Source organism: Manis pentadactyla, chromosome 3, assembly GCF_030020395.1.
Source record: "Manis pentadactyla isolate mManPen7 chromosome 3, mManPen7.hap1, whole genome shotgun sequence".
Lineage (NCBI taxonomy): Eukaryota > Metazoa > Chordata > Mammalia > Pholidota > Manidae > Manis > Manis pentadactyla.
Window position 1 is genome coordinate 217933983 of NC_080021.1, and position 17851 is coordinate 217951833.

A 17851-nucleotide genomic window follows, 5' to 3' on the forward strand; every position below is an offset into this window, starting at 1 on the left:
GGACTGGGACCAGGAAGCCCAGGACCAGCGCCAGCGGGCGGGAACTGGATGCTAACAGCTGCAGCCCGGCGCCCAACTGGGAGCCTAAGGGTCCCGCAGCCTGAGCGCTGGAGCGAGAAGCCTCGCCTCGCAAAGCGACGGGAGAAGCTGCGGCCTCGGGGGCAGGGGAACCTGTGCCATTTGCTCGCTTCGCTTCCGAGGGCGCGGTCTACACGAGCAGGAGCGTGTTGGGCCAAGCCCGGTGCGGCGCCCCCGTCCCCCGCACACTCGAGGGGCGCGCCCGGCGAGGGCGCCTGAGCGCATCTCAGTGAGGCTCACGCTGCCCCGCGGCCACGGCGCCCTCTGCCCGCAGCCCGATGCCAGGAGCTCAGGCGGCCAGGGACCCCGGAGGGGCGGGAGGGGCGCCGGCGCCGCCTGTCCACGTGTTGTTCCTGGGGTCGGGCTCCCCCGCCGGCCCCGCAGGCCGGGATGCCCTCTGAGACTCCAACAGCAAAGGTGCCAGGTGGGCAGATGCTCACACATGTGGAGTTCAGGGACCCGCTAGGGTGGGCTTGGGTGCTGACCCTTCGCTGCCACTTACTACGTGCAGCCCTGCACAAGTCATTTAGCTTCTCTGAGCCCCGATTTCCTCACCGAAGGATATAAACAACGCTGACCTCTGGCGGAGCTGAGTTAGATGAGCAACAATGACATCATTTATCCGGGATGTACTGTGAGCCAGGCCCTGTTTGGGGCCACTATATGCATGAACTCATCTCACCCCACAATACCTAGCAGGCAATGACTATTTTGCTCTGGTTTTACAGGAATCCTGAGAGGGGCAGGCCTGGGGCTCAACCTGCCTGTGATGGGGCAGAAGTAGGAGGGCAGGCCTAGGAGGCTGGGTCAGTGCACACCAGCTGCCGGCTGGCATGCTCACCAGCTGCCATGCTGGAGCCAGGGTCCTGTCTTTGCTGGAGGGACTCGGGGCCACTCCAGGCTAGAAGGGCATTAACCACCAGGCCTCGTCTCCGAGCTTCCCTGAGCCCTGAGGCTGGAACCCTAGGGTTGTGCCCAGGCTGGCCTGGCCTGCTGATGCCCAGCAGACAGAGTGCAGAGCACTAGGCACCTGGGTGACCTCAGGCCAGCCACTTAACCTCCATGGCTATTGTGTCTTCTGTTGATGGGGAGATCCCCCAAGTACCTACATAATGAGATAAGAGGAATTAATGGGGGAGCAGGGGCTCATGGAAGAGGAACAAGAGCTCCACCAGCCTCAGATGTTACCGCCCTGCCCCTCAGGGTCCACCCCTGGGCACAGTAGGCTCTACAGGCCCCAGAGAGGCTGTTTCAGTGCGACCTGAAGGCAGGCCCTCTAAGGGGTTCTAGCCAATCTTAAGAAACAATTGAGTCGTTAAGAACTGCACTGTCCAACACAGCAGCCACTAGTCACATGTGGCTATTTACATTTCGTGAAAATTAAGCAAAAATTAAAAACTATCTCCTTAGCTGCACCAGCCATGTTCCAAGGGTCAACAGCTGCCTGCCTAGTGGCTGCCATCCTGGACAGTGCAGAGAGAGCATGCCCGTCATTCCAGAGTTCTCCTGGACATTGCTGCTCTAGAGAGCATGGCTCTTTTTAAAACTACATTTACTGAGAACCTACTGTGTACCAGGCACTGTGCTAACAGCTTTACCTGCATCTCCTCATTTAATTCCACAACAATCCCTGAGGCAGGGGTTGTGGTTACTCTGTCTTGCTTGTGAGAAAGGACAGAGGTCCTGAGGGTTCTGAGGGTGCTTGTAGCCTTGTGCTGATGCGGCCGGCCCTGCTCTACGTCACTGCCGCCTGGGCTTTGCCTGCCCTGTGTTCCCAGACCCCCACACAAGGCCACCTTACCTCAGGACACGCAAGACTGAACCCAGCACTCTTTATTGGTTTGGTTAAGGTTCCAGAAGGTTGGGGTGGGGGTGACCTTTGTCTCCCTGGGGGATGCTCCTTGCTCTGGGCCCATCAGGGAACTTTCTTGGGCAGGGGGTTAATGATCCCACTTTCTATGTATTCGAAGACCGTGTACGGGTCCTGGTCCCCATTGAGGGTGATGGCCTGCCCGTAGAACTCCTCCAGTTCAGCAGAATTCTGGTAGAACAGATCCATTTTGAGCTTGACCTGCTCTTCAGCGTCCTTTGGGTTCTGAAGGAGGCGGGCCTGGATTTCCATGGTCGGAGGTGGCTTGTACATGAGGTGGTACCTACAAGAGAAGAAGGGAAGCAGGGGACTGTGGTCTAGCCCAGAAGGCAGGGGACAAAAGGGCCCAATTGTTGATCCACTGGTCACCACTGTCACCAAACTGTCCCTGAGCACTGGCTGTGTTCACATCCTCAGCTGAGCCCTGGAGCTAGAGACCGCAAACACGGCCCCTGCCCGGGGGAGAAGGCTACAGACCAACAAAAGGACAGAATGGAGTATATCAAGTGCCAAATTCCTCTATTTCCTTCCTCCCTTCCTTTCTCCTTATTCTTCCTTCCCAAGAAGATCTATTAAGCGCCTGCTATCCATCTGGCATTATATCTGCTATTGACAATGTAATGGCAAGCGAGGCAGATGCTACCTCTGTTCACGGAGCTCACAGTCAAGTGGGGGAGTGGGACATTTTAACAACAAATGTGAACGGAGATGACAGGAAGCGCCCCAGTCACTGTTGGGAGAGACCCCCGGGGCAGGGTGCCAGGAAGGCCATCGTTCTTGACGTGCTCAAGCAAGGGTGAGACATCAGCCTTAGTTTAGAAAAGTCCTGCTGCTCCCTGCCTGCCCCTCCCCACTCCACTCCTAAGCCCCTGCCAAGAATGACGGCCTGGTGACCAGGGAGGACGGAGTTTCTACCTCTTCATGATTGTGGGGACTTTAAGCTCCACTTCAACATGAACACAGTGACTGGCTTGGTCAGACTGCAGAACGAAGGCCAGAATTTACCTCCTGTCACTACGGGAAGGCTCACAGATGGCCTGTGATGTGAACCGTGGATGTGTCTGTAAGCAGCCACTTCCGGGAGGCATCGCAGGGAAAGCAAAGGCCCAGAGAGGTGAACAGGTGATGCCTGCCCAGCGTGGCCATTCCACATGCTGGGGTCAGAACTGTGGCCCCAGAACAGAGGGGGGGACTATTTCTCCAATTTCTATAGCACTTGAGTCATTAATTTCCTAGTTGCTCTTCCAGGCAAAAAGGGTTGACAGACACTGCACAGAGTCGCCAGCTGGATGAGCCCTCCTCTTTCTAGAGTCTTCTTCCAGTAGCCACCCCGCCGTGGCATCTGTCAGACAGACAGACTGTCAGAGGAGACCCCCAGCGAGGCCTGCCCTGGAGCCCTCGGCCAGCCAGCCAGCCTCCGGGAGCTGGACACGAACCTTTCTCCAGTGACAGGATCAGTTCTTCTCAGGGTCAGCCGCTCGATGACAGAATCAAATGGCACATTCAGGAAAAACACCCTACGGGGAGAGAACGAGGTGAGCTGGAGAGAACCCCAGGCTGGGCTCCTGTCCCTGAGAGCAGGGTCAGCATCGTCCCTTGCGCATGGGTGGAGCCCCGGGTGCCACCGCTCAGGGGCTCCAGGGTCCAGGGAGGGATAAAGGCAGGGGCTTCCCTGCCAGTGGAAGCTCTCTGCACCCTTGATTCAGTGACACCTCCCAGCCCCCATCACTCCTGGGTGAGGCACCCCAGGAGGCAGGGGTCAGCTGGGCTGGGGGGAGCAGATGCCTTATCCTTGTGCAGTCACACAGACTTGGGTTAGAATGACCTCCACCATGGGCTTGTTGTGTGACTAACACAACCTCACCCTCCTGCTTGATTTCCTCAACTGCAAAATGGGGCTAAAAATACCCCCGGTGTTGGGGACTTAATGAGATGAAGCGCAGGGTGTGTGCACCTCGGCGCTCAAACATGGCAGCCGGTGCATCGTGTAATCACTGGACGCCTTCCCGAGAGTTCAGCTGTGCTGACTGCCCGGGTCCACCTTGGGAGAAGCTTCCTCATTTCCTCTTTTACAAAGGAGCCCCAGAACAAAGGGAACAGGACCCTCAAAAGTCAACAGCCCAAATCCGAGCTCAGTGGAAGAGGCAGTGCTCACCTCTGGTCAATCAGGCTGCCAAGAGGCCAAGCTTCGGCGGGTCCAATGGGACGGTGGTCCCATGGGCCCTGGACCAGCCTCTCGGGCCCAGGTGCCACCTGCTAGGGCCAGTAATGACCAGCCCCCACCCAGTGTTCTGACATCCAGCGAGTGCTCAGGGAACACTTGTGAAGGAATGAGTACATGACTGCTTGGTACACAGATCTAGCCTCCTAAGAGAAACTCTTTCTGCCGACTGCCTTTCTTCCATCCCAGCCAAAAAACAGGTAACTGTGAATGATGCTAAGTTCCACAGCTGAAAGGTTCTTGGGCACGTTTCCCTAATTTCCAGGAACCAGGTACATCAGAATGCCCTGGAAGCCTGTGCCTGGGTGGGCTGCCGAGGCTCCCGCCATTCCCGCAGGAATGCTCATCAGGGGAACTGGAGGAGGCCAGCATCCCCCAGGGACTGGAACCCTCTGCCTTGGAGAGCGCCTGGGCTGGGGATTTGGCACCAGGCGCCCCCACACATCCTGTGAACCCTGGAAATTACATACAAACTGTTGACTACAGTATTTTCTGGGAGGTGCTGGGTCCATGTTTCTTAACCGATTCTCTAAGGGGTGCCAGTTCTTGAAAATGGTTATGAGTCACGGGTCTGAATCAAACCCTTGTGTTTTCAAGGATGAGGGACGCAGCCCCAGTGGACCATGAGGAGGTGAGGAGGTGGCAGAGCTGGCCTTCCCCGGGTGCTGCACGCTGCCCTGACACTCACCACTTCCCTCCGCTTACAGACCGCATGCCGATTTTCCCAGGGCCCTCTGGGAAGCCTGCCTGATCCCCTCTCATCCCTGGGACTTGCTTGGAATTAACTCCCCCCAGAGTGGAGGGCGGGGAGGCCCAGATGTGGCCAATCTGAGTGCCGGCTCCTCCTGGTCACAGGAACAGGAGCAGGACGGACGCTGCCCCACAGCTTGTCAGAGAGAAACGAGCTTCATTTCAGCTGGGGCTGCTAAGGAGATGATGTGGAAGTGTGGCTGCCTGGGGCCTGCGCCCAGAGGGAGCCTACCTGAGAACGAAGCCCCAGCCCCCAGCCCTCCCAAGAGCAGAGAGATGGTGAGGGGCACTCGGGCCCTGAATCAAGCTGTGCCCGAAGCCAACACACCTCAGTGTTACCGTGACATGAATCCATAAACCTCTTCTTTTGCTTAAGCTGGTTTGAGCTGGGCTTCCTGCAGTTGTTATCCAAAGGACACCTCAAACATCTAGTCTCACTAATGGCCCTTGCTTCTGGGAAATGTGTGAACTTTCCAAAAATATGAGTCCCTGAGCCAAATGTTCTCTCTGCTTCGAGGCCAGCCTCTCCCACCGCCTTTCCTCTCCCTCCCTCACTTCGCCCCTGCTGTTGGCTGCGGTTCACCTCTGCCCCGTGACCAAGAGGCCCCTTACTGGCACACGGTGCAAGCTGCAGCCACCCCTCCACAAAGCAGGCGCAACAGTTCCCTCAGCGGCCTGGGGGCTGGGAGCCATGAAAATCCGCTTCTCTCCCGCACATGTTCTCTGTAATGATCCATTCACAACATGCTGCAAAATAACAGCCACCAAATAAAACATGCGAGATCGGGGAGCAACTGAACACGGGGAACACAGGTGTTTCAACATGCTTTTATCCCTTACACTCCAAACATGCTGATTCCCCCACTCGCACCCCCAGAATGTGTGAGGCCCAACAGCAACACCAAAACACGGCTGTCACCGCCACTGGCGGCTGATGGTGCTGCTCCAGATGCCAACGGCAGTAGAAAGGATGCCAGTTTGGAAATCCCTAATAATTGATGCTGCTTCATAAACAAAAAGCCCCAATTGAAAGATTTTTAACCCAGCATATCAAGACCACTGTCATCATTCAAGGGAATGGCTTGTGAAAAACTGGAGAGATCAGAAGCACAAGGACACCAATCTGGTACTTGAAACACGTCGCTGGGAAAAGCCTTGCAGGAAAGGAGCTGTTCCCATGCCGGAAGCATCTGATTTGCCAGGCTCCTGGTGCACGGTGCCAGAGCCAGGTGGCAGGGCGGAGTGGGGGGCCTGAGCAGCTCTGTGGAGGCACGGCGCCCCACGCATGCCCCCGCCCGCTGGCTTTTTAGTCTGCTCCCCATTTATGATAACACAGCCAGGAATGGGAGAGTGGGGAAAGCAGGCTGCGGGGGGCACGCACACTCCTGGTGAGTAGAGGGGGTTCCTGGACTCACGGCAGCGGGACCTCACCTGCTTTGGGGGCTGCAGAATTTTAGGCTGCTGGTTGCCTCCACGGGGAGGTGGAAGGTACCCAGGGAGGCCTCGGATTCCTGCTACTCGAAGTGGGGTCCCTGGACCAGCGGCATCGGCACATGGGAGCTCAAGCACCACGGCCCACCCACTGAACCAAAGTCTACATTTTCACAAGATCCACAAAGATTTGTTGGCATGTCAAGGCTGGACAAGTGTCACTCTGATTCCGTGTTTCCCAGATTTGTCTGGCTTTGAGAATCACCCAGAAGGCTAATCTAAAATACAAATTCCAGGCACCCCTCCCAGAGTTACGGAACCAATACCCCCAGAGGAGGGGCTGGGGGACCTGTATTTCCAAATCAGCAGCACAGTTGATTCTCATTTTCAGGCAGGTGTGGGAGTTCTGCTCCTGGCTCTAATCCAAGGTGTCAGCCTCGCTAACACCCTGGAACCATGCGGGAGCTTTGAGGATACTGAGGGCCCCACCCCTAGAGGTTCTGCTATAATTGGGCCAAGGTGAGACCTGGGGATGGAGACTTTTAAAGTCCACCAGTGATGGTAGTAAGTGGTCAGGGCTGAGGACCACTGCTCTGATGCAGTCTGCTCAGTGCACCACGGGGGATGGTCCCACAGATGTGAGGGCCCACACTCTGCCACCCAGGGCATTAGTGCCAGACACCCAGTGACAGCTCGGATCTCTTGTCCCACCCTCATCACGCCCCCTCTGGCCACACTGCCTGGACTCCATGTGGGGAGCAAAGGAAGCCGTCCTCCTCAAAGGCCTTGAAGCTCACCCTCTGTTATGTAGCTAAATTCACTGGAAATGAGGGATGGAATTTTCCCTGGACCCATGGATAGATTTGGTAAAGTGAGAAGTGTGATATACAATAACTGCTTTAAATAAATGTGGTGTCCAGGCCTGCCCAGAAGCAGAACTTGCCCTTGTTAGCCTCTTGATCTTAATCAATAAGCCTCCACTATGTGCAAAACTATATAAAGCACCATCGTGTAACTACAATGAGATACCATTTCACACCTGTCACACCTTGAAGGGCTGTTATTAAAAAACCAGCAGTAACAAGCGTTGGGGAAGATGTGGAGAAGGTGGAACACTTGTGCATTACTAGTGGGAATGTGAAATGGTACAACCACTATGGAAAATGGTTTGGTGGTGGTTCCTCAAAAAAGTAAACACAGTGCTGTATGACTCAGCTATTCTGCTTCTGAGTATATACCCAAAATAAGGGAAAGCAGAGAATGGAAAAAGATATTTATACACCCAAATTCATAGCAGCATTATTCACAACAACCAAAAAGTGGAAGCAACCCAAATGTCCATTGATGGGCACTGGGGAGACAACATGTGTCCATCTGTACACTGACATGTTATTTAGCCTTAAAAAGGAATTAAATCCTGACACAGGCTACAACCTAGATGAACCTTGAAGATATTACACTAAGTGAAATAAGTCAGACACAAAAGGACAAATACTGTATGGTTTCTCTTATTTGGCGTGCCTAGAGCTGTCAGATTCATAGAGGCAGAGAGCAGAATAGTGAGGGCCAGGCTGGAGGAGGGAGACGGGGGTTAGTGGTTAATGGGGACAGAGTTTTAGTCTGAGAAGCTCAAACCGGAGACAGATGGTGGGGATGGTCGCATAACAATGTGAATGTACTTAATGTCACTAAACTGTATACCTAAAAATGGTTAAAATAGTACATTTTGTGTTATGTATTTTACCACAAAAACAAAAAAAAACATTATGGGGTAGCAGACATTATGGTAAAGGCAGAGGAAGGGGGTGGTTCTCTGGCCTTGAATAAACTTACAATTTAATGAGATTCTGAATATTCACATGTATACAAATAAATGGATGGACCAAAAAATCTGAACCATGTGATAGTACTAATTCTATACCAACTACGATATTGATGCTACACAACTCTCAGAAAATAGAAGAGATAGAACTTCATTCATTAGGCAGCCTCTCCCTGATACACAAAACCAGACAGTACAAGAAACTATTGACCAACATCCCTCATAAATACAGATGCAAAAATACTCAATAAAATATTAGCACATTGAATTCAGAAATACATTTAAAAAAATAAACATTAGGTAGGGTTTAGCCTGGGAATGAAAATATGGTCTACCATTCGAAAACCAATCAATGTAATATACCATGTCATTACAATAACAAAGAAAAACTATATAATCATCTCAATAGACGCAGGAAAAGCATTTAACAAAATGTTACATCAATTCCTGATAAATACTCTAAGCAAACTAGAAATAGAATTAACTTCCTCAATCCAATAAAAGGCATGTAAAAAAAAACTACAGCTAACACCGTATGTAATGGTGAAAGGCTGTTTTCCCTCCAAGATTGGGGACAAGGCAAGGACGTCTACTCTCACTACTCCTATTCAACATTATACTGGAAGCCCTGGATAATTCAGTAAGACAAGAAAAGGAAATAACATGCATAGAAACTGAAAGGGAAAAAATAAGATTGTCTCTATTTGCAGATGACATGAGTGTCTGAATAGAAGTCCCAAAGAATCTTCAGAAAGGTTATTATAACCAGAAGTAAGTGTAGTGAGTTCACAGGATACAAAATCAATATACAAAAGATAAACTGACTTTTAAGACACTAGCAATAAACAATTGGAAATTGAAATTTTAAAATCTCATTTATAATAGTGCTAAAATGAAATACTTAGGTGTAAATCTAAGAAAATATGTAAGATCTATATGCTGAAAACTATGAAACACTGATGTAAGAAATCAGACTTAAAGAAATGGAGAGCTACACCATGTCCATGGACTCAGACACTCAGTATTGTTAAAATGTCAGTCCTCCCCCAACAGATTATAGATTCAATGCAATTGCAGCCAAAATTCCAGCAAGGGTTTAAAAAGATTCTACATGTCAATTCTCAAATTGATATAGAAGGTATTTCTGGAAGAGAATTAGAATCACCAAAACAATGTTGAGAAAGAAGAACAAATTGATTAGAAGACTTACTGCAAAGCTACAACAGTCAAGACAGTATGAGCACTAGTGAAAGGCTAGACACAGAGATCAAAGGAATACAGTGAGAGTCCAGAAATAGACTCATACCAATATGGGCAATAATTTTCCAACAAAGCTGCCAATGCAATTCAATAAAGATTTTTTTTTTTACTCAATGGTGATGGAAAACAATTAGACGTCCAATTATCTTGACCCATATCTCATACCATACACAAAATTAAAATCAAAATGGATAATAGACCTAAACATAAAACCTAAAACGATTAAACCTCTAGTGGGAAATCTTTGTGATTTGGGGTTAAAGATAGGACACCAAAATCATGAAAAAATTGGTAACATATTTCATTAAATCTAACAATAAAAAACTTACACCTTTTGAAAGACATTAAGAAAATGAAGAGCCCAGATATAAGTCCATGTACATATGGTCAATTATTATATGATAAAGAAGCCATGAATATATAATAGGTAAAAGACAGCCTCTTCAACAGCTGGTGTTGGGAAAACTGGACAGCTACATGTAAGAGAATGAAACTGGATTATTGTCTAACCCCATACCAAAAGTAAACTCAAAATAGATCAAAGACCTGAATATACATCATTAAACCATAAAACTCTTAGAAAAAAAATTGGCAAAAATCTCTTGAACATAAGCATGAGCAATTTTTTTCCTGGACACATATCCTTGGGCAAGGGAAACAAAAATGAACAGGTGTGACTACATTAAACTAAAAGGTTTCTGAACAGCAAAGGACACCATTAATAAAACAAAAAGGCAACCTACAGTATGGGAGAATATATTTGTAAATTACTCATCTGGTAAGGGGTTAACATCCAAAATATATAAAGAATTCATATACCTCAACACCCAGAAAACAAATAACCTAGTTAAAAAATGGGCAGAGGAAAAAAAAAATGGGCAGAGGACCTGAACAGACATTTCTCTAAAGATGAAATACAAATGGTCAACAGGCATATGAAAGGATGCTCCACATCACTAATCATCAGAGAAATTCAAATCAAAACCACAATGAGATATCACCTCATACCAATTAGGATGGCCAACATCTAAAAGACAAGAAATAACAAATGTTGGCAAGGATGTGGAGAAAGGTGAACCCTCCTACACTGCTGGTGGGAATGTAAATTGGTAAATTGGCACAACTGCTGTGGAAAGCAGTATGGAGTTTCCTCAAAAAACTAAAAATAGAAATACCATTCGATCCAGTAATTCCACTTCTAGGAATTTACCCAAAGAAAACAAAATCCCTGATTTTAAAAGATATGCACCTCTATGTTTATCACTGCACTATTCGCAGTAGCCAAGATATGGAAGCAACCTAAGTGCCTGTCGACAGATGAAAGGATAAAGAAGCAGTGGTACATATACACAATAGAATATCATTCAGCCATAAAAAAGAAATCCTGCCATTTGCAAAAACATAGATGGATCTAGAGGGTATTATGCTCAGTGAAATAAGCCAGGTGTAGAAAGACAAATACCATATGATTTCACTTATTTGTGGAATATAAGAACAAAGCCAAACAGAAGGAAAGCAGCAGGAGACTCATAGGCACTGAGAAGTGACTAGTGGTTACCAAGGGGAAGGGGTTGGGGTGGGGAGGAGGGGGAGGGGAATGAAGGGGCACAGTTATTAGTAATCAGGATATAAGGTGGTCATGGGTACAGTAGTACGACATGGAGAATATAGTCAATGATTCTGTAACATCTTTCTACGTTGACAGATAGTAACCACACTACAAGGGGTGAGGATTTAATAACATGGGTAGCCGTTGAACCACTGGGTTGTACATTTGAAACCAGTATAAGATTGTATATCAACAGTACTTCAATTTTTTTTTAAGTGCAAGATATGACACAGACTAAGAGAAATATTTGCAAAACATATATCTGATAAAGGATTTGTATCCAGAATATGTAAAAATGTGAATTACATGCAGAGCAAAAGATATACAGGTGGAATCACAAAAAGATCTCTTACTACCTTGTATTTCTACATTTGACATTTAGATTGGGAAAGTCTAGTCTAGGAAAACAGTTTCTGGAGAAAAGCTCAAACTGCCTCCTCCTTCCCCAGTTCCTTCAGAGCCTGAAGGGCTGTGGTACACCCTCTAGAAGGCAATGGTGCCACCCCGGTTTTAAATGAAGACTGGGCGTCTGTCACTCAGAGCCCCTTTTAGGGGCAGGAAGACATACCCAGAGCATCCTTTTCCAGGCAGGCAGCTGGAGTCTCAGGCTATTGTCAAGGCGTCTTCTCTCAAGGCCACTCCGTAATGGCCCCTGCTGGAGCAGGGGAGCAGAGAGAACAGAGAACCAGCAGGAACAATGCAGAACGACACCGCACACTGATGCTCAGGGTGGTCTGGTCCTCTTTCACTAAAATGTGTGCCCGTGACACATCAGACAGGTGGTGTGACACTGAAGCTGTTGCAAAACAGTCTATGCGCAGTGCTTGTTTAGCACAGAGCAGGAGCAACCATTTTTTGGAGATGTGTGAGGACAAGGCCTCCGTCTCGTCTAAGGGCAGAGGGAGGCAGCATCCGACTCCCAGTCGAGATGCTGGCGTCTGGGGCTGGCAGGGAGGAATGCGAGCATTGTTACCGGGAGCTAAGATGGAACAGGGCTGAGTGGGGAGGCAGAAGGGGCCTCTGAGAGGCCGACTGGACGGAAGGTGCGAGTGAACGAGGCACAGACTCTCGAAAAATAAAAAATAAAAAATGGACCACCCCTTTAAACAAGGCGGTGAGGTAAGGGGGGCGCTGGGCCCAGTGCAGGCGTACAGTGGGTGCCAAATCCACGCATAGGGGCACGTCCGCTGAGAGGGGGCCGACCTGGTGCAGAAACATGCCCGGCAGCTCTGCGGGGCTGGGGCCCCCCTGAACTCTGGAAAAGGCCCTGGCCAGAAGTTGTAAATCTATACTCTGTGTATTTTTCACTGACAAGGGTCCACTTTGAAAACTAAAGGCCAAGCGTCTCGACCTCATTGCACAGCTCTATGCCCCAGGCCTCCTGCCTGCAGCTGCAGCGCCCGCGCACCTCCGCTTTCTGCTCCCCACTCCTCAAAACGGAGGCCCCCGCTGGCCAGTTCTTGTTTAAAACCCTGCATAACTGACAACGGCAAATCAACCCTGGCTGTGTCTGAAACCACCCAGGGGCGGGAAGGACGCTCGCCCGATGACACCGACTGGCAGATTGGCCAGCGCTCCCGGCAGCCCAGCCCGCCACACTCCAAACGCAGCAGGCTGCTTGTGAGCCGACCCGGGGATCGGATTCCTGCACGATCTGCCTCCATTTTAAAGTCATCTTGAAATTTCTGCCTCCTTCACCGTGGGAAGGAAGAGAACCGTTCCTCTGCACACCGCCACCCAGACGCTCCCCAGCCGCTCAGGAAGCACAAGTTATTGGAAGCCAGAAAGTTCAGCAAACTTCTCCCAGAGAGAAAGGCAAGTCAGTTTAAGGCCAAAATGACAGCAGTCATGTGGAAAGCCAGCCGGAGCTACACTGTTGGGCTGGCCAGTCTGAGCCGGGCCCGGACACCGTCTACACCTGTGGCTGTCGGCCTGGAGGGGTGGGGACACGGCAGCACTCTAAATATTCTGGCCGGGGTCTTTTCTCGACTCCCCGCAGGCCCAGGGTCCAAACTCTCCCAACATGGCGCCCTCACCCCCATCTCTCGCCCTCATTGCCCCCCATCAGCCGGCACACCAGCCCATCAGCCTTCAGCACAGGGCGCTCGACCTGACGCAGCCACTCTGCTGCCGGGCCCACCCACACGCCTCACTCTCTTCCTCCTGTCGTCTTTGAGCTGTGAGTGTGTTTGAGGGGGCCTGGCTCCCTACCCAGCTGGAGTCCTGTGTGCTCACGACACGGAGTTCCTGCGTGTTCCTGGAAACCCGTCTTTCTTGGGCACCAACCGGAAGCCACAGTACACCTGACCCGTCCTCAGCCTCACTACACCTGCCCCATCCTCAGCCTCACTACACCTGCCCTGTCCTCAGCCTCACTACACCTGCCCCGTCCTCAGCCTCACTGCACCTGCTGCATCCTAGTGCACTCACAGGTACACCAGCCTGCTGGTGCAGGGTCCCTTCTGACCGACACTGACCAACACTGACGTAGGCTGGCGTGGACACCAGCTTCCACGCACTGGCCAGCAACAGTCCCAGAAGAACACCTGGGCTGGTGAACCCTTCATCGGGGCCCTGGGGGTGTGGCTCAAGTGCAGATGCTCCATTGGTTCCCCCTTTGGGAAGGAATTTGTAAGGAGTGTGGTAAGCTCACAGCGTCCTGCTGTCAGGAGGGACTTGCTCTGTTGTTGCTGTTTTTAACAGACTTGCCGAGATATAATTCACCTCTTAAAAGTATACAAGGCAATGATTTCCAGGTATTTACAGGGTTGTGTGGCCATCAATGCCACCTACGTCCAGGACATTTCCATCAGCCCCAGAGGAATCCCTGTGCCCAGGGGCAGTCCCTCCCGGGGCCCCAGCTCCCAGGCCTCGCAGCCACAAAGGTACTTTCTGCCTCTGGGTTTGCCTATCCTGCATGTTTCATATAAATGGAATCCTACGATATGTGGCCCTCCACATCTCCATTTTGAAGAAAAAAAGAAAAGAAAGGAATACCTCAGAAAATAAATTTAAGGATTAAACATGAATCCAGATCAAGCCCTTACCACATAACAATAACATAGATCACCCATGCGGGCCCACCTGCCAGCCATCTTCCTCTCAGCCTGGCATTTCCAGGGTACACCCACACTGTAGCCTGCATCACAGCTTCATTTCCTGACACTGGTATGAATAGACCACGTGTTCATCCATTTACCAGTTGATGGACATTTTAACCAAAGCTTTTGATCAAGTTCACACTGTTCTGTGGGCAGCCTTTAGCCAGGGGCTGAGCATGCACGGGACCAGGGTCTGGCTGTTTCTGCCCCACGCAGCCTCCCTCAGTGGGCAACCCCTGCTCCAGAGTGGCCTGCCTCCTCACCCCACGGCTCCCTGGCCCCATCCGCGTCAGCCCTTTCTATGGTCTGGCTGTTGCCTCTTCATGACACTTCATATGCCCTTGACTCTGTCTCAGCATCCAGACAACCCAGCCTGTGACGTGCCCTAAAGGGTACTGGGCCTTAAAGGATTCAGCCCCATTTAAGTGAACTGCAACTTCCAGTTTGCATGTGGCCCCACCAGACGTCAGCTCCTTAGGGCGGGGATGCAGCACGTTCCTCAGGCAGTAGACAGGGGAGTGGCTAAGACATGGGCTCTGAGATCAGGAAGACCTGGGCACAAATTCCACCTCACCTTCTGGCTCACTGTGGATCCAGCTGTGGGACCCTCAAAGTCTGTGTTTATGAGAATTAAAAAATAAATAAAACTCACAATGCTATTTCAGGGATTAAATATGATAATGTATACAAAGTGCTTGTGCACAATAATAAAAGAATATCCATGCAGGCCTATGTGCCAGGCACTCACTCTTCTAAGACTTGACCTACCCAAGGTGGTGACTCCTCATCACAGCCTCATGGGAGGCATATTATCCTCTCCACTGTGACAGTGAGATCATTAAGAGAAGGTAGCAACCTGCCAAAGCTCACCCGCTAGAAAGGGTCTGTGATGGTTAATTTTGGGTCAAGTTGAATGGGCCACAGGGCACCCAGATATTTGGTCAAATGTTACTCTGGGTGTACTAGTAGAGTGTCTCTGGGTGAGACTGACACTTAAATTGGTGGACTGAATGAAGCAGACGTGCCCTCCCCAACATGGGTGGGCCGCATCCAATCAGTTGAAGGTCTACATAAAGAAAAACACCGACCTCCCCTGCGTAAGAGAGATTCCTCTTGTCTGATGGCCTCCAAGCTGGGATAATAGCTTTCTCCTGCCTTCAGATCTAGCAGGGTACGGGTAGGATTGACACTGCTTATCACCCATCCTCCAGGCTTGCTGGACCCCACTTAAGAAGACTCCTTCAGACCAAAGACTTCGACTTCCTGCCTTCTGGATCTTTCTTGGGTCTCAAGCCTCCTGGCCTTTGGACTAGAACTATACCATCAGCTCTCCAGCTTGCCGATCTCAGGACTTGTCAGTCTCCATACTGGCATTAGCCAATTCTTTACAATATATCTTTTTCTATACAGTGTATACAACACACCTCCTGTCGGTTCTGTCTCTCTGGAGAGCCCTGACTGATACAGTGGTGGAGCAAGGATTCGAACCCAGGCGGCTGCTCCTCTGTGCGGTTGACCATGGCTCTCGGAGGGAGGAAGGAAGGAGACTTGGTGGCCCTCTGCTTGGTACAAAACACAGCCCCACGCAGGGCCTAGCTGCAGCTCTCCGGGAGGGGCCTGCACAGAATCCCCGGTCCAGAGCCAGCTGATGTCTGGGCCTTGTGTCTCCACCTTAAACAGATAGCTGAAAGGGATGCAGACAGAAATGGGGTGGATGCCAAGGAGTCCTCTTCAAGTGCCCTTGTTCCCAGCCCTTGCCGCCATCAGGCAGACCCCTAGGAATTTGCTTAAAAGACCGGAGAGCAAGATGTGCGAGATGTGGCTCCTTAGGCAACCCGGTAAACAAGTTTATCTCCTTGTCACAGGTCCCTGGGAACAGGGAGCAGAGACAGGGGTGGGCGAACCAATTTGCAGGTTTCCTTTCTCAGTCCCAGTCCCCACAGAGAACACGCTGCGTTAAAATCTGCCCCTGCTGAGGAGTTACATAAGCACGTCCCAGGGCCCCTCTGCCATGCACCTTCTCCGCCCACTGTCCGAATCTCCACTCTGGAGTTTCCACTGTATTTTTTAAGGTGCTGCAGAGAAGCTTCTGCTTAAAACCTTTCCACAGCTGGCATTTTCCTCCGTGCATCTCTGTCTAAACACATCTTCTTTCTCGGCTTGGACTGAAATCCTCTGCCCCACGTCCACCACCACCCCCATCCCCATCACTGCAAGCCTTTACGTCCCTGCTACATGCCAGGTGCTTTTCTTTTCCAAAGCACCCAAGTTCTGTGACCCTGCCCATTTCAAGGGCGAACAACCTCGGGTCCCAAGAGGCCAAGTGACGCCCCCACGCAGGGCTCCAGGCCCAGCTGACCCTAGGCCACTCTCCGGCTGCTCTGCTGGCTTCCTCTATGTAAACTGATTTTGCTTCCTCACCTGAGATGGTTAGACCACTCCTGACACCTCTGGTGGGAACTGGGGAATGGGAAGCGAACCCTGAAGTGATTTAGGAGGAAAGCTAGTGGGAAGGTCAGCACTGCTGTGCACCCCCATCTTTCAGGCTTGCTGGACCCCACTGCAGACCCCTTCAGGCCAAAGTCACTGGCTCACCTGTGTCCTCCGTCACCTAAGAGACACCTGGCTCCTAGCCTGGGAACCCCCTCCTCAGGTGGCCTCGTCAGGGATGCTGTGCACAGCTGTCTGCCAGGGCTCAGGATAAATAACGTGGATACCAATAGATCCTTCATCCCCAATCACAGCTGCCCTGCCTGAGGAATCCGCCACCGTGTTTGTTAAACCCACACTTTAATTACTCCAAAATTATGCTAAATCCTTGCATAAATATTGCAGTGGCATCTTGCGAAGAATTTCATTACAGTAAGTTGGGTTGCCGCCACAGCTCTCGGTTAAAAAGTATGGGGAGAACAGACACACGTGAGAAAGATAGATATTGTTTTCAAGATAAAAAGGCAAGGGGGTTATCCTTAGATCGCCCAGGTGTCAAAGAGAAATAGACTCCCAGGAGGAAAAATCTCCCATTTTACAGACTGAGGGGAAAAAATATGCCCTTCAGGCCTCCAATCTAATAGGTTTTACTTCTCAAAAAACCTAAATCTGATTAAATATTAATAACCAGTGGTATTAATTAGGAGGAAAAAGTCCATCAAGAGAACCCCAATATGTTTACAGTGTCCCCGGGAAGCTGGGAAAACTCACAATCAAGTGTGTAAATGTTCTAAAAAAGGGTCCTGAATATTTTATGAATATTTGTCATAAAACAGAAATAATAACCACTGTGCAGAGCTATTAGAATTAATATTTATGCTGCCCACCATGAAATATTCATGGGGACAGAGAAAGGGGGGCTGTAAGACAAGAATTAATTTACACTGGGCTCGGTTTACCCGCTGGCTTGATGTTTAAAGACGGTTGACAAGCCTCCGTATGAATCCGCCAGTCACTTCCCGCAGCCGGTGGAGTGCAGCGGGTGGGGGACGGGTCTGGGCTGCTGACAGCTCACAGATTGAGTTTCTGACAGCCCTTAAAAAACCTAAACGGCCCCCCACCTTTTTCTCCTTCTTCTATTGCCCAAGGCGCTCTGTTCTGCCACCGTTCATCCGATCTCCCCTTCCATCTGCTGAAATTAACGAATTAATGAATGCGATACGCTTTACAGTGGGGCCCTATGAATGTTTACAGGCGATTAAATTATAATGCGGGACGG

At 50.4% G+C, this 17851-nt stretch overlaps 1 protein-coding gene across 3 annotated transcripts in view; it reads right to left on the bottom strand.

The window, feature by feature from the left end:
* Nucleotides 1-1607: 1607 nt before the first annotated feature.
* The window catches only part of AK8 (adenylate kinase 8), a 118241-nt gene continuing 101997 nt past the window's right edge, over nt 1608-17851 (bottom strand). For all 3 annotated transcript variants that reach the window (XM_057499166.1, XM_036913461.2, XM_057499167.1), the window contains 2 exons: nt 3385-3465; nt 1608-2231 (listed from right to left, as the gene is read on the bottom strand). In XM_057499166.1, the coding sequence (XP_057355149.1) occupies nt 1994-2231; nt 3385-3465 (319 nt within the window). In that variant the 3' untranslated portion in view covers nt 1608-1993. The remainder of the gene's footprint in view (nt 2232-3384; nt 3466-17851) is intronic.